The 17,737-nt window shown below is 32.3% G+C and overlaps 2 protein-coding genes across 3 annotated transcripts; one reads left to right on the top strand and one right to left on the bottom strand.

Moving 5' to 3' along the window:
* Positions 1-2,556: 2,556 nt before the first annotated feature.
* Positions 2,557-3,539, top strand: LOC148274651 (uncharacterized). The gene is made up of 2 exons (XM_088236845.1): positions 2,557-2,729; positions 2,845-3,539. Exons 1-2 carry the CDS (start codon positions 2,677-2,679, stop codon positions 3,281-3,283), a joined length of 492 nt encoding a protein of 163 aa, XP_088092971.1. The 5' UTR covers positions 2,557-2,676; the 3' UTR covers positions 3,284-3,539.
* Positions 3,540-5,911: 2,372 nt separating this feature from the next.
* Positions 5,912-17,642, bottom strand: not (ubiquitin carboxyl-terminal hydrolase nonstop). 2 transcript variants are annotated; one of them, XM_088236841.1, is made up of 7 exons: positions 17,373-17,642; positions 16,857-17,092; positions 11,258-11,441; positions 8,972-9,088; positions 8,689-8,828; positions 7,934-8,608; positions 5,912-7,849 (listed from the first exon to the last, which is right to left on the bottom strand). In XM_088236841.1, exons 1-7 carry the CDS (start codon positions 17,490-17,492, stop codon positions 7,795-7,797), a joined length of 1,527 nt encoding a protein of 508 aa, XP_088092967.1. In that variant the 5' UTR covers positions 17,493-17,642; the 3' UTR covers positions 5,912-7,794. The 2 variants fall into 2 exon arrangements, with proteins under 2 accessions (XP_088092967.1, XP_088092968.1); XM_088236842.1 differs by having other exon boundaries at positions 11,258-11,423.
* Between the last annotated feature and the right edge of the window lie 95 nt (positions 17,643-17,737).

Genomic DNA, 17,737 nt, shown 5'->3' with positions numbered 1-17,737 from the left:
GGTAACGCATGACTGCATTTATTTACAAAAGCGATTGTTATCATCAGGTTACCATAATATTACAATTTATGGATATATTCTATTTATTTTACGAAGCATCATGGTAACGTCAATTACTAAAGATTTTGGGCTACTAGTTTAGAGACTACCATCAATAACTACAGTCAAATACATACTATAAAATACGAGCCACAGTTTCGACTGAAGTCTAAATCGAGTTTTTTTTGTTCCTCATCTAATTATTTCATTTTAAAATGTTAAATCTTACCTCATTCTTAAATAAATTATTTTTTCTCGTAATTGACAACTTGCATCCATTGTATGACTAGTATATTTATTCACTTTTATTTCAATTCATCTTTTTTACTGAAAAAAAAAATGTTCCAGCAAGTTTTTGGAATAAAAAAAAACATTCTAGCCTGTTGAGGGAGCTTGTTTAAATCTGCTTCTTTTCCATTTGTCCTTAAAGATTTTCGGAAACAAAGCTCAAAAATACTCAATTGTATGAAAAATTAAAAATTTTAACCCTAAGAACCATTGGGTGGGGGAGATAAGTACTGGGGATAAGATAATAATGTTGGTGATACTTTTTAGATTTTCATGATCTTTTATTGAGGGCAGAGTCAAAATAAACAAGTTTGCTGTTTATAAAACCTATTTTCAGAGAGCATTTGTAAAAATTGCTTGATTTGGTGGAAAATTTAAATGATGGGGCAACTTTTTGGAAAAATTACAGGCGTTGATAAGCGCTTTTTCTCTTTCTTGTCCATATTCTTTTGCAACATAAGATAATAAATATACAAAAATATATCTATAAAAGCACGTAGGGTAAAGCAAGCAAAGCGTACGCACTCAACAAACTTTTCATTTTAATAATTTTGTAATGAAAAAACCCACATTCAATTACAATCTTATGAAAAAATTACATTTTGGAAAACGAAATTTAATGTTTTTAGTGAGTGAACAATATTAAAAGTATAAAATAAAACATTATTTTTCTGCGTACTCATGCTACTAGGAAGGAGTACGTACAACCATTTATTCGTACAAGATAAGAGTACGCATATAATACACTGTTAATTTGTCTTACACAAATCACAATTAAATACTCCAAAACCAATGTAGTCAGAGCACTTATCGTGCCACCACGTTTCACACCTTGAACATTGGATCAAATCCACTTCCGGTGGCTCAACGTATGCCTCTTTGCAAAGAGGGCAACGCAAGACTTGTTAACTAGTTTGAATATCTGAACTCATTGGTCTACCACCAGTTTTGGGTTTATTTCCTGCTTTCTTTGATTTTGCTTGTAATTTTTCTGCCTTTTTTTATTCTAATTATTTTTCATAAGGAGAACTCTTAAGTACTTAAAAAACATTTCTGTATTTCGCTTTTTTTGCATTGAAGATTTTGGTAGTGGGGGAATTTCAGATGGTAGCAAATAGGCCAAACCAGCTAAACATAGTAGTGCTACAATAGGAACAAGATATGTTTCTCTATTGTTATTATAAATCGTATAAGTTCATGGTGACAGAGTTGATGGTGTTGTCAAATTCGTTACTTCTTGTAAAGCGAAGTCAATATCACCAAAAACGTTGTCATGAAAAGACCAAATTCCACAACTTCAAAAAATTAAAATGTTTTCTTAGCTTTTTCTACAGATGCCACCTTAGAATAGGCAGAACCAAATACTTTAGCTACTTGGTATTGTGTGAAGCTACAGCATACGTTTTTTTTAAGGGCACAAAAAAGCCCGTATCAAAACTCTACAGTTTATTAGTAGTGTGTGGTACCAAGCTCAAGAGAAAAACTTCAAATTCTCGAGTCATTTTAATAGCGGCTAAGCTTAAATGTAACGAGTGGTTTTATAAAATGAATTAAACGGATATTTCTTAGTAGCGCGGGTTATCTTATTAAAATGTTGAAACCATTATAAGAATAATTCAGAGCTCATGTACCCTGAATCAGACACAAGAAGTAAAGAATCCTCTAGTAAGCAATTCAGAATCAAAACAAAATGTTTTTTTTTTATTACAAGCAAAGAGTACGCAAGCGGACTCTTTAGGTGAGTACTCTTTGCTAAAGCACCAATTTGACGACATAAATAATATTATTAATAAAATGTCATCCAGTGACAAAAACACATACACTTGAAAATGGTTTCAATTATCACTGAACAATAAAAAACAATTCTCACTCTTGCTATAAAGTCCTAATCTTGTAACACATGATTCGTTTTTTTCGATTGTAATATTAAAACTACAAAAAAACATTAAACGGGTTTTAATGTTTTTATGTTTTTATGTCAACACGTCAGAATGTCAACACGTAATGTGAACGACCTACTGATTGACGGTTTAGACCATATAAAACCTATTGAAATCGCAGTTTTGTCAGCTTTAAAAATATGTTTCGAATAAATCGCGATGCGTACTTTTTGATAGTGCGTACTCTTTGCTTGCTTTACCCTACTTATTTAGTGCAAGTGACCCATTACCATAAACTATTTTTGTTCTAGCTAATAGCTAAATACTTCTCTGTTGGCTAAACTAGATTTTGACAACTGACAGTTCTTTTCAGCGACACTTTTTAGGTTATGTTACGTTAGTGAATGCAGTGTTTTTATTTTACTAGAAAATATACAAATAAGTTTTCTGTCTTTAAAAAATATTCAACATGCTGCTACGATTGATCAATACGAATTCATTGCGGTGTTTTACAACAATACGGTAGAGAGAATCTATCAGTTATATTATAGAGAATCTATCAGTTATATTATGCTTACCCTAAAATTTAAAACCCTTAATGCAATATATAGTCCTGTATACAATTGTTTGTTTTCAGATCCGTTGTGCCTAAAGCCCTCACAAATCACGATGTCTCAATTCGTCTGATGTCAGAGGTAAAGGAACAAGATGGAGTAAATAAGACGCCAATTCCGTATTTTGGCAGTGAGGCATCGAAATGGAAAGCGGAATATAATCGGCGGGGACCCGAAACCGACGTATTGTGGTATCAAGCACCCGTAATCCTATTTAGTACGTCTGTATTCCTTATTTACTTTTGCATCTTGCGGGAAGAAAATGACATTGATCTAAAGTTGAGTCAATCACTCTTTGTTTCTGTACCAGAACTAGAGAAAACTCAATTGTTACTTGTTTACAAGTACAATAAGGACAATGGATTGGACGTCAAGGATATTGAAGCAAGATTAAAAGAAATTGAAGCTGAAGAAATTAAGAAGGCTTTGTCCGTTCAAAAAACTGAAAATAAAGCAACTTAAGTAGTATATAATAGATATATATGTTGAGCTCACCTTCTTGCTTCCTTAATTATATATGAGGCGTGTTAAAACAAAGACGGCAATCTCCACAATTGGTCTGAAATGAGTTAGATATGGTGATGCATGGAGAAAAAAAATAACATTGACAACTGCAATGGTTTTGGAGCATAAATGACAGTATCTAATATATTTTTGACACCGTTTATTCAATTCCACAACAACAGCAGCTTCTTTACGTTACAGAAAAAAAAACAAACCAAAACCACCCATTAATTTAAAATAAGTAAATAATTAACCAATTAATCGCAATAGACTATGCAGAGTAACTTCTGACAACAATTATTTACTAAAATAATAAACTATCCTCGCAGTCTGGGAAATGTACTCAAAAATAAATTTATTGCATATTACTTGAAACTACAAAAAGTGGAGCATGCCATATTTGTTTTAACACATCTCGTATGAAAATATATGTTATAGTTTAAATTATTTATAAATAAAAATATTTTTAGTTGTGATCTTTTTACTTTACTTTTAAATATTATGTGTTAGTTCTTAAATATTGTGGTCACTTCTGTTTATATTCACAAATTATATTATTTGGTAATTAGGCTCAACTAATAGCATTCTCCTTTGGCTGCCCTTAAGAAAAGGATATATGAATAAATGTGTTGTTACTTCAAATAAACTGTGTAACTAAACTAACTAAAAAGGAGGACCTACACTCGTATACGTAAACGTTGATTTATACCACTTAATTGTAATACTTTCAGATTTACAGTACAAACGAACAGAGTATCCTAAATTTAATTGAATGTGCACAGTTTAAACCTGCATAGCTACGCAGGACTATGCACTTCACCAATTTTACAAAATTATTTGCAATTATATTATCTTAAACCTCCCTGTTTTTAAAGTAATTTATTTTCTGAACCACCTTAGTATGACTTAAATCCGTTGAAATCATTATACATGTTTCTTTAATAACTTTCCATTATACATGAAAATTTCTGGACAAACAAACATTAAGTTCACCGTTGCAAAGGCCTTGATTACACGTGTTAATGACTTAACGTATTTTTCTAGCATATTTTTCTCACATCTCTCCCTTCAACTTGCTAAAAAAGAATGACTTTGTCTTTTTCACACAATAACTAATAATTTTTATAGCCTGACTTTATATTATAGGAGCCAGCGCCCGGACACTTCTCGGGGAAGTTCACTTGAGTAACACCGTGTGAACGTCCGAGTTGGTTCGACAAAGTTGACAACTTCAAGCTCCATAGGGCTTAATGGAGAAATTTATATTTTAACCCTTACCATCCGATGTCGAATGAGATTCGACATCAATTTTTTCCATACACATATCATACTTTGGAAAACTATAGAAATTAATTTTATCATTTAAAAAAAATAAAAACTCGATTTGTAGTAAAACGAAATTTATTTTTGAAATACACATAGTAATGGCCTTATTATCTATATTTTATAATTTTCCGAAGTATGATAAATAGAAAAAATCTATGTCGAATGAGATTTGACATTGGACCGGTAAGGGTTAAAGTAATAACTGTGTTTTACAAGATATTTCCTCGGGAGTCGTGATGTGCATATACACACGCATTGTCCAGTGTAGTGGATCAATAAGTAATAATCGTTTCACGCTAAGAAAGTGTGTCAACACCTTAGGTGTTCCGTAATTTGCCTATTTTCCATAAATTGTTAACCCAATCCACGAACTCTCCAGAGTTCCCTGGTGAACTACGACAGAAAACCGTGCTTTGCTATGACAATCAGTTGATGTCCGCAGGTACTGAGCATTTTAACTCCTGGATACGTTTTCACCTGCATCTTCCTTGATATCCGCCAGTGTACGTGTTACTTCAGGGCGCGTCGTGTCTGTGGTTGTTCACTTTCTTTTCGTTGCTGAACTTCCGAGTGGTCAGAATATTGGACAGGTGCCAGGTGTAACAGTGCATCGGCCTCCGTGGTGTAGTGGTCAAGACGCTTTACTCACGCACGGAAGGCTCCGGGTTTGATTCCCGGTGAGAACACAAAAATTAAAAATGTGATTTTTCTCAAGCCTGGGTGCTCTGTGATGTAATTCACCACTGTAATTAGGCCCCCTGGCCTGTTGTGGTGCAAAAAAAAAATCCCCATCTGTAAGTGATTAAAGACCAGCTCAAGGTAACCTCTTCAGTCATATACATCATTTGTCCGTCGAAACATTACGTCTATTAAAATGGCCTTTAGGAATTTTATAATTACAGTTTAGCTTATGATGTAATTCCGTAATTAAAAGAGCTTGTAACTACCAAATCTTTCATCTGTTTATTATTATTTTGTCATGTTTATTTGCATTTCCCTCAGCATGCACTTGTGAAACAATTTTGGATCGATGGCCCAAGAAAGATCCCACCCCTGACGAAAAGAGCTATCATGCCGGCAATTTTTAGGGTAGTATAGTGGTTGAGTAAGCATCCACTACCCTCCAGACTTCTATTTAATGTAACTTTTATATTTATACAACACCAGCAAAGACCGATAATTGATTTGTGTTACTAATTTTTTATCACCTTTTCCCACTATGAGTGATGCACATTAAATGAAGTGAGAAATGAAACAAAATTTATTTACTGCTTACATTTATTAACATTCAATTTCACGTGAAGCTCATTGTTTTAAATTTAAGAGATATATAGTTGAATATATAGTTTTAGACACTGATCCCAATAGTAATAAATGGTAATTACATAAGAAAACATCCATTGATTAATTACTGATTTTTAACACCGAATATCTACGTATTTGTAAGTCAACATTTATATTGATCAAGATTATTATTCAATAAAATATTCAAACATCATAAAGTATTAACAAGCCATTTAATAAATGCAAAATGATTTCAATAGTAAAGAATCAAAAATAATTTTAAAATAGCCACAGTAAAAAAATATTTTACAAAAATAATTTGAGTTTGGAAAAAAATGTAATAATGAAGACTAGTAAAGGAAATTACAAAAGTTTAATGTGGACTTAAAAACATTTGAACATAAGAAGACCTACACAACTAGAAGTCCTCTAAATAAAATACATTTATGTGGAAAAAAGCGTGTTTTTAATTAAAACAAATTTCTAATATACATTGATAAGAGTAATATTGTTATTTTATAATTATTACTATAACCGATTGGGTAGGTATTTGAGTAATTCAACACACAATGGATTAAAAGCTATTGAAGAGACATGTTTCGTCTGCACAAATATACCACATATGGAATAACATGTCAACATTGTCACTAAATAATATCATAGGACTTAATGTAGACAAGTTTATGACATTTACGACTGCTGTGATATGGGATTTCTAACAATTATATTGAGAGTGTTGTTAACATCAATTCAACATTTATTGGGAAAATTTAAACAATGTCTTACATGTAAAGAATGAACATTTAATTATGTAGTTTACAAAAGAAAATATAGCTTGATATCAGATCTATATCACAGTAAACAGAAGAAAAAAATACAAATATCCAACTTAAGGAATACTTAGAATTATTTTACAAATACAAAAAATACTTTACAAGAATTTACAAGTGTGATGACAATCTCTGCCTTCATTAATTTGATCATATTTGCGTTTTGAGAAAAACGTTTCCAACTCTTAAAGATATACACAAACCCTTTATGTCGAACCATTCTGAATCATGAGGTGCCGGGGACTAAATGCCAGCAGATATATACAATGACGATAGCTGATTTACTCTACTATACATTTCAGTATACTATGTATTTCAACTAAGTGAAATGATATTTAAAAAGTAACAGTCTAATGCTTTATCTGTTAGACATAATATTATATCCTTCAAGGCTAATTTGCAGTCTTTCTACCGTAATAAAACATCATCATACCGATCTTTAGAACAGTACATTAGATCTGAAATACACATTGTCATTATAAGGAGTTATTGATTATAACCTGTCAATAGTCATTTATGTTTAATACTGGATTTCCAAACCTCAAGCACTCTAAACTTCCATTCAAATCCAACAAAAGTACCTAATAAAAAACAATTTATTTATTTAAAATTGACACAAATCTTCAGTCATCGTTGAAAAAATAAAGAACAAATAATATGTACAACTAAACAAATGACTCGTAATAAAAAATATAATAAAGTACAAAAAGATACAAAACACATAATTAACTTACTGATAAATTGAATAAATAAACAATTGATGGAAACTTGAGGATAGAAAAACATATATATCACATACATAATAGTAATTAGATCTTAGCGTGAACACAGTTTTAGGTCATTACATTTGCACAGAGGGTAAAGAACAGCTGAGCGATACACAGAATACAGGGGGAGTTACACAGAAATATTTCATAGCATAGATGTTTGTTTGACAATGGAATTGTCTTCATAAAATCGGAACTCAGGCCTATTTTAGTTTCAATCAGTACTATGTATGTATGAGTATACAGTTACATCCGATGCAGTCTACTGTACTTCACAGTCATATTCTAGGACAGTCTTGTGATAGAAAAGAAGATACCTGAAAACAAAAGGAATATATTAAATATGTTTACAGAAAAATTTAAAATGTTGATAGAAGTACATAATAGTCTATAAATATTACCCTTCGCTATCAAGAACCTCTTTAAGGGAGGCACGTGTAATCATGTGATCGTCACACTTAAACCAGCACCCCTTCATTTGTCTAACATATGCCGTGTAATGACCTGCGTCAAGGGAACCCAGGTGGTTTACCACAGCAAACAGGGAATATCGATTATCCGCAAACTCATCTACCTGTGCGGCAGAAGTTTCAGCATTGTTATTGTTATTATGATTCCGCATTCTCACATCCACCGGCTGTTGCCTCCTGTGACTCGACATAAAGGGGGTCATGTCCAGTTCAGCTGGGAACGAAATGAAGGTGGAGATCTTCCGATCGATCTGACTGGAGTGCTCGAAGCGTTTTAGATGAAAGCTCGCAACGATTGGCAGTGTCTCGAGAGTCAATTGTTTGGTGGATTCCTGATAAGCTCTGCAGTTGGAGCATTTGATTTTGGCTCCAGAGCCGAGGTGCTCGGCACGAGTAAATCTTTCCAAACATCCTTGCAGCGAACCCAGCCCGCCGACGTCAAGAGATATATCCCAAAATGGATCAATGGTTCTAGAAACTCCACTGCACGATTGACAAACCACATCACTTTGTAAGCCTCCAGTAAAAATCTGATCAATGATGCAGTCACAACGAACGTTTCCATCTTTTTTCGGTACTGGTTCATCCATTCCGTTGCGGCAATGTCTGCAAAATAGAGATATTGTAAGTAATCATAAACAATAAGAAATTGCATACGAGTTCTGATGTTAGTTTTCTCTCCTTACCTGTGCAAGACATCTAACGTAGCAATAAAGAACTCGTGAGCATCTTGCTGTTCATATCCAGCAAGATGCCTTGCGTGAGTCCAGATGAGATGGAGTAAGCGATGAAGGATCAGTGGTGTCTTAGATCCTGAATAAAACTCCTAAAACAAAAATAAATTGATTTTTGTTTTAATTTATAAAAAGAGTGGAAAATATTTGCAAACATTTTAGATGTATAAAAATTTTAAGAAATATAACTGCAACTTTTCATTTAAAAAGTATTAAAATAAATCTGGAACTGAACCTGGAAGAGTTTAGACACTTCGCACACCAAACACTTGACTGGTCCACCTACTGGAATCCTACACTTGTGCTTGTCTCCGAGGAAGTAATCCCTGAGAAGAGGCGTATGGATGAGAGCCTGGAAATAGATTGATAGATAAAGAATTTGAATTTAAAGTTTAATATTTATGATATTGCACTCTGTTAAAATAGTAAAATTTTAAAAATAAATCATCTTGAGTTGAATAAACAGAATAAATTGTGAAAAAAAACTCTCATATGCTAAATAATAAGCATAATTTTAGCTTTACAATGTAATCACTTAATTTCATTATGACACACTCGACACTTATTTGAATGCAGCCATTCTCAAACAATGTCAACATACATACAAACCTTAATGTATATGACACACCGGCATTTCTTTAAAGGGTGAAAAGAAAAACAAAATAAAGAAAACAAGCTTTTAAGACGTGTTATTTTAGTTTTTAGACACTCCTAGAAATTCTGCTTTTTTGACTTCTGACTATTTTATTGGATGTGCGATATTGAGATATGAGGACTGTCTGCCTCGTCGCATAGAGATTACCGTGTTGGTCTACCATGCTTGAAAGACTACATTTTTTACATTTACATTTTTTTTTTTTTTTTGCACCACAACAGGCCAGGAGGCCTAATTACAGTGGTGAATTACATCACAGAGCACCCAGGCTTGAGAAAAATCACATTTTAATTTTTGTGTTCTCACCGGGAATCGAACCCGGAACCTTCCGTGCATGAGTCAAGCGTCTTGACCACTACACCACGGAGGCCGCCTAAGATTAGACTAGGATTGTTTCCCGGCAAGGTCGACATGTAATATTAATTTAAATGAAAACCTCCTTTACTGCATTGCAATATTTCAATCATTGGACTGGCACCTAAAGACTGGTTATCTCACCCTCATGTAACGCTACATTTGGTGTGACAATGCAGTGCCCTTTGCACCATCGGGTGTAATTAAGTGGATGGTGATGATAATATTAGATAGGTCTTTGAATTTGAAATATTGAACAGGAAACATGTTTTTTTTAAATACATATTATTATGTACATATATTATTATAGCTAATTTTAAAAAATTCTAAATCTATTTTGCATAAATATATCATTTTTAAAACAAAGAAAAAATATAATTAACTTCCTGCCATTTAAGGTAGTGAATTCATACAATCTGACCAATGAGGTGTTAAAAACTTCTATAGTATGTATTGAAGTAGTCCAAAACATAAAAAATACTGTAAGTGTGTTTTTGGTATACTAAAAAAGATTTTTACTATTTCTAGTTTTTACTACTTCGACCACAATCCAGAATCAATTGAAAAAAATAATTTAAGCTTTATTTGGCTTCCATGTTCGTTTGAAGGCAAAGAAACCCTTCCTAGTCAATAATTAATGAAGTAGCAATTTTCTTTAATTAAATAACTTTCACCCCACCCAGACATTTCTTTCGATTTGTAATATAAAACAAACTTATATGAAGAAGCAATATTTTGAATATGTCCCAATTTGTAGAAAAGGACCGGATTCCATCACCTGGGCTGCTATTCTATACGCTCTCATGGCTGTATAAAACGCTTTTCAATGCATATTTAGGTACTAAACATTGTAATAATGATCTTTACAGCTGCGGGAGCATTTATAATATCAGCGCTGGAGAGTTACTAAAAATTGGATTTACCAATGCATAGACTTCCATTTTCTCTTACCAGAAATGTTTTCTTACCAATATCTGTTGTAATTTGTCTCTCAATCTTATATAAAGTGTTCTAGGATTTACTTTTAATAGAAAAATAAATTTCAAGATACTTTTTTTTTACAGCACAACAGGCTAGAAGGCCCGATTACAGTGGTGAATTACAGCACAGATCACCCAGACTTGAGAAAAATCACATCTAATTTCTGTGTTCTCACCGGGAATCAAACCCGGAGCCTTCTTATGATGATCCGTCTATGCTTGGTGCCAGCCCAGGGAATATTGAAATATTACAGTGTAAATGCATAAATTAAAATAAATATTTCGTGTTAGCTTTAATGGAATTGAATCCAACAATTTTTTTTTAGAATAACAAAGAGAAAAAAATGAATATAGAAAGGTTGTGATCACGTGTCAGTGTCGCGGACTACAAATCAGGAGATCAGAATCCCTACTCTATCACAACTTGTGTCCCAATTTTCAACAGGGTTATTTTAGATTAACAGTAACTTACCCCAAAGTAAAAATATTTGGGTAAATCACAAGACTACAAATATTTCTTTAGTTGAATTACCTGAACAATGCAGTTCATGAAACATGTAGAGCCGAGGTTTTGAAGACCTCTCAGACCAATGGTCGTAGTAGCACTGAGCACTCGGCGTTTCCGCAGCCTGCGTAAAGCTGCAACTTCATTCTGGTTGGGAATCCAGGGCATGTAGGGTGCGCTCATCCCCAGGGACCTGGAAAGTTCATCAATACTTCTCCGCTGATTAAATAAACCCCGCTAAGGATTAATTACGATGCATCTTACTAGGGTGACCATTTAAGCGATAAAAAATCAAATGCAAAAAGGTTACGTATTAAAGTTTAGAGGTTAGAAGACATTTTTCTCAACATAAAATAATGATTGATGGGTTTTTTCCAGAGTTATTATGCCGTGTGTTTTGAGCCATGCAGCAGTGTCCATCATCTAGACTTATGTTGTAAAAATAGCTACTGACACAAGATGTAATAGGCCAGAAAAAAACCCAAAACAACAAAGTATAATTATAACAGTAATATTTTTGTACATAGCTCACATTTTTTTATTTGAAAAAAAATAAAATAACGATAAATATATTTTTGAGTCTGGTGTAGTATTTTAGTTTCTTGCTTTATTTTTACGCGGTAAAAGAAAAAGGAAAAATAAGAGGATATACGAAAATAAGACTAGATTATGATTTAGAGAGAGAAACATAATATATACGAAATGCATGAATGGACGGGTATGCAAAAAAAAACTGAATATTGGAGAGTTTAATATAAAGTAGATTACAATATATAAGGTATGCAATGTAAATTTAGACAACCTAGAAATTAAATATGGTAAATTTTATAGGAGAAAAAATTAAACAGGTGAACGCTCATTGGTGACAGTTACATATTTGAAACAAACTGGAAATATTTATGCAAAGCGTTTTCTTACATATGGCAGCAAAGATTAAGTAGGATATTATGTTAGGTAGGTAGAGAATTGAGAGCTATTATAATAATATGTGAATATCCATTTTTTAAATAAATCTACAAATACATATAAAAATGCATAAAATTTAAATTCACATGACGCAATCTTTCTTTGTATGCATGCAAATACAAGGAGAATAGCCAATGTGTGGATAGCTTTGCGGGCATTTTGAATATTTTTTTATAAGATTCTATAGGCATGTGAATATTCAACTATTCTTCTTAAAGACAATGTAAATGGAATTTTGTATTGTTATTAAGCAAAGATTAGTTCTTTGTGAACATAAATGCTTCATTAAAACCATTGTCGTAACTCACATTAACATTTCCAAATTGAAAGGAGTTTAGGTTGAAATATAGATCTATTAAACTGATTGAAATTTTTTCTTTAGATTTGTAAAACATCTGTAAGAGAGTAAAAATATTTGTGTAAAAAAATATAAAAGAATGAAAAATTAAAAAAATAAGCTGATGCATTTTTGTCTTTTTATTTTTATCAACCAAGAAAGCATCAACTTATAAATTTATTTTGAAAAAATATACAACTTCCACCAAGATATTTTACTAAACTGAATGGTTTTTTGTTGTTTTATGGCCAATATTCATACTACATGTTACAGATAACCAAATACGGTAATTCTTTAGATATGTTTATGGTTATCTTCTGTTTTTATACAAAACATCGGTAATTCCACACAGATAATTTTGAAAAAGTATTCATAATAATAAAATGTGTCGGTGAAATGTTTTTATTTTATTTTGATAGACAGAAAAAAAATTGGAAAAATAAGGACAACCATATAAAACTGATACGAATGGTCACCCTATTACTATTAACAAAAAAAAACTTCAGATAAATATGTAGATTTGAAAAACTTAAATAGTAATATAGAATACATTATTCTTAAATAATATATTACATAAAAACATTTATTTTAAAGCATATATTATTACGACTGTTTATTATGTTAAATTTACAAGACAACTATGAGTTGTTTCAGAATATTTATAAAGCCTTTATTAAGTGATGAAAGTTCAAATAACCAAAATAATATATATATTTCACCAACATGTAGAAATACATCAATAATGTTAACCCACGCTGCGAATCTGCATTTTTATATCAATACAGACTGTAACCACTACCAAAATAACAAATACAAAATTGTGTAATAAAATCAGATATTTAACTACGATCACGGAAAGAGCGTAATCTCGGATGTGATGAAGAAACATTCTGTGATATTTTAGTTTATGGTTTTCGCTGGGCACAGGGATCGGATGACGTTTAAGACACTATGTAAGTGTCTAAGTACCTAATTAGTGTTTTTGTCGACAACATTGAAAAAAATATCACACACATGGTTGAAATTGCGTGTAAAAAATCCAAGCTTTGTGAACTCAAAAAAAACCGGCTCGGCATCACATTACAATTTACAACATTGTAATTTTAACTTTTTTTTAAATGTTCTATGACCAATATATAATAAATATGTCTACTAACAAGAGGAAGTGACTCAATTTGTGAAAAAGTGGCAATTATTTGTGAAATAGAATGTGGCGCGAAAAATTAGCATGTTTATTTATCTGTATTTGAAATTTAGAAAGTGGTATGTTTGTAAGCATTTATTATAATATTCCTTTGTTTTATTGTCTATATGAACATAGGTTTATTTGTTTACTTAGTGACAATATGCAATGGCAATTAGATTTTTTTTAAACACTCACTGGCATAACAAGTATTGCTCATACCGGGCAAGTTCAGTCGGAATAACCAAGTTCGACTGTATATTATTTAGTACAATTTAAACATATTTACTATACCAATTTTAAGACTCGTCTCAGAATAATTTATTTTTTAGATTTGTGATTTTGGCATTGACATTTATAGTGTGAATAAAACTTGGAATTTAAAAATAAAACAATTGCATTCTTACCCAAATATTTCTATTTTGAAGCCATTTTTAAATAGTCATAAAAAACTATGACGGGATCTCAACCCGATTTATTTGAAGGCTTAGCAGGAAGAATGAGTCGCGTACCAGTACTTTTTACTATCACACATACGAGTGTATGTTAATTTGACAAACTGTAAAAGCTAATAATAGGTACCTGTGACCTCATTAATAGTTTATCATAAGTAATAACATTTTCAATTTAAGTTTTTTTTTTCTCATGTCTTTGAAAAATGGAAAAATTGGAAAAATTTTGAAATTTAATACATTGTAATCTAAACGATTTATAAAAAAAAATGTTTTCCATAGTGGGAAACATGATAAATTTATATATTAAAAATTTAATCCTAAACTTCACTTTATAATAAATCAAGATAATGTTGTACCATGCAATGCCATTTCCCCCATTATATCTTGTGATTTTTATCTATAACTGTAACACACTTGTAGATTACACAAACAGGGAAAACTTAATATAAGCTTAACTGAGTTGCACAGTTTAAACTCGCACTGTGTGATTAAGTATCTTACAAGATATCGCACCCTCTAGAGTAGATGCACATAGCGAATAAAAGGCTCATTTTGACATTTATGATTTAACTCAATTGACAGTTTTAGCAAAAATTCTAAATAAATCTTTTGAGCAGTCAAATTACGCAAGTAATCGATTTATGTTACTATATTTTGACTAAATCGTTGAAATATATTACTAAATGCCCACTGAATTAATTTAAATAATTGTAATATTATACCTATATATAAGTACTTACGTTAAAATGCAGGTTCAAACCTAATTGGTTTTTACATCTAATTTAATAATAAATGGTTAATATACTCAATCATCAACCTATTAATACACATAGACTTGGTTTATTCTTACCAGGGCTGCATTCAACGAGCATGCATATATTACCAAAAATTGGAGGATACCCATTTTTGGTATATATTTTAACATTCACAATGAACATTCATTTTTGGTGGATCCCAATCAGATTTTTTCCTTAAATTCCTTATAATTTCAAACTATGTATTCCTTTTTTATATCATCATTAAATAATAACTAACGTTTATTACAATATTTTGAGCGTGTCCAAATATTTGTAGACAAAATACTGTATTTCACGCCCTTGGGAGTTATTAAGATTTACAAATTACAAAAAAAAGAAGAACATTTTAAAGAAGGAAATGTGAAAGCCTAGGCATTTACAGGGCTTATGACCTGTCATTGGCTGGTTACTTAACTAAAATCAACAGGTGGAAGAATTGAAGAAATATGGACGTTCAAACACAGGCAGAATGGTGAATGTTACTTAGTGTGTAAAGTGGCCACTTAAACCAGCAAATGACAAGTCATAAGCTTTGTAAATGCCTAGACTTTCACATATCCTTTAAAAGGTTCTCCATCTTTGTTGTAATTTGTAATGTTTATTACATTTTCAAAATGTATTCCTATCACTGCACCCCTGTAAGTAAGAAGAGCTTCGCAATTGTGCCATTAGGCATAGTTTAACATTTACAAAAAAATAATTTTTATTTGAATGAGAATTATTTTAAGCTTTGTTAATTGACTCTTGACTCTTTTTAATGTTTATCCAAAAGGTTTTTATACACTTTCACAACACAAGCGGGCATTTTGGTTTCGATTCTAAATCTTAAGCTCACGTCACACCCGGCTGGCGGACGAAGAACGGCTAAACACGGGTTGGGCGTCATTGACCGTTTGGACATGTCAAGTGTCATAATTTTTAGGGCTTAAGCTAGGGTTTCCTAGGACAGCGGTGCCCGTATTTTAACGGCCGTAGTGAACGGTGATGCGGTGGACAACCGTCGTAACTATGACTAGAGTGTGGTTTCCTAGGAAAACAGTGTTATCAACACCATTTAACACCATTTCCCTATGAAACCACTCTCTAGACGACGTTACGACGGCTTCCCACCGCATCACCGTTCACTACGGCCGTTAAGATACGGGCACCGCTGTCCTAGGAAACCCTAGCTTTAGGGTGCGTGGATGTGTATTAATAGGTCAATGTCCACAATGTAATGTTATTTATGCATTGAAAAAGGAGAAAAAACTGGAAAAATCGTTACATGCAACAAGTCAAGTTTATAAATATAAATTCTAATATGTGTAAGTAGGCATGTTTATAAAAAAAGCAAACAATATATATATAAATAAGTGCCATTTTGAAACAAAATTAGTGTGTTCGCATGGATAATTTGACATACTGGTTTAAAATGCATTTTTAAAAAGGTATAAAAATTTATTTTTTTAAATATGTATCCAATTATCGTACAAAAAATATTTAGTGGAAAATTATTAAAGTTTTCATATGTATATTCATGTACAATATTGTACTTGTTGGCAATTGAAAAAAACAGATGAATTAGTGTTCCGAACTACATTAATAAAAATGTGATCAAATTCATGCAAATTGGATAGTTGAAAGAAAATTTTCATATTAAGAATATATACACGGAAAGATACAAATGAAAGGGTTAATATAACAATTGCCTAGAAAGAAAGAAAATTATTATTTTTCATTTAAAGTACCTACATAAATGGATAGATACAAATGAAAAGGTATTCACCGACCTACCCATTCCAGAAAAACATTATTGAAAAGCAAACAATAAAATAATGGAGCAGGTTAGAAAATTTAAGAACAAAAAATTAAAACCATGCAATCTGTATAAATAGTTCGATTAACTTACTTCGTTTCTTGCACTTTATTGATGTTTCCTATTTCAGTCAGTTCTCTGTCGTAAATGTAATCCTGACATTGCGCGCAGTAGACGTTCCCGTGAGAGAGGTCCACGTACAAAAAATGCTTTTTCTGCTTGGAATGTTCCTGGATATGGCCGAGGTAGCAACCGAAGAAAATGCAATGCAGGCATGAATGCAGTCGCGGTCCCGGCAAATGGCATATGAAACACAGACATGCTGTGGCCTACAAACAATTTTTATATTTTAACTCGACCCAATTAACAATATGGTAAAAACGAAGTCTGGAAAAAAATATGTGTCAAGCGTTTTTTCGGTTGGCGAACATCGCGCGCATCAAAACATTCGTATCAGCTGTTTTCCAGACCCCCGGAGAAAAAAACATAATTTACGACCCTAAACGTAAAACAATAATCACCTCATTGCGCGGAAAGAAAATTCGCACATTTTCATTCACAAATAACACCTAATATGCGAAAGGATAATACAAAAATCAAAATTTTTACCTTGTATGTTCTGGCCTCGTAGGATGTGCACGCTACGAAAAAAGCGTGTACAATTTTGTAAGGCTGGGTGCCTTTAGCCGCCTTAAAATTGTTCAAATGAATGCACCCGCCGTCGTTCATCTTCACCCTTGTTCAGTCCGATGAGAACTGAGCTGGACCGCCGGACGAACCCCGCCAGGTCGAGGGCACAATCTGACAGTAAATTCAATAAACGCCAGGAACTGCACCCGGCTACCCGTCCTTGTACGAAACAAAGGTTTCTCAATATTATGTTTGTTATGTTGGCAAGCGAAATGGGGAAAATCAGCTGATTCTGTAAACGGTATCCGGAAATAAAATTTAATAAGCGACAGACGTTCCTAAGT

The sequence above is a fragment of the Micrasema longulum genome, unplaced genomic scaffold (assembly GCF_059751315.1).
Source record: "Micrasema longulum isolate JH-2025_06_02 unplaced genomic scaffold, ASM5975131v1 h1tg001612l, whole genome shotgun sequence".
Classification (NCBI taxonomy): domain Eukaryota; kingdom Metazoa; phylum Arthropoda; class Insecta; order Trichoptera; family Brachycentridae; genus Micrasema; species Micrasema longulum.
Note: the sequence above shows the minus strand (reverse complement) of the source record. Positions and strands in the feature narration are given on the sequence as shown.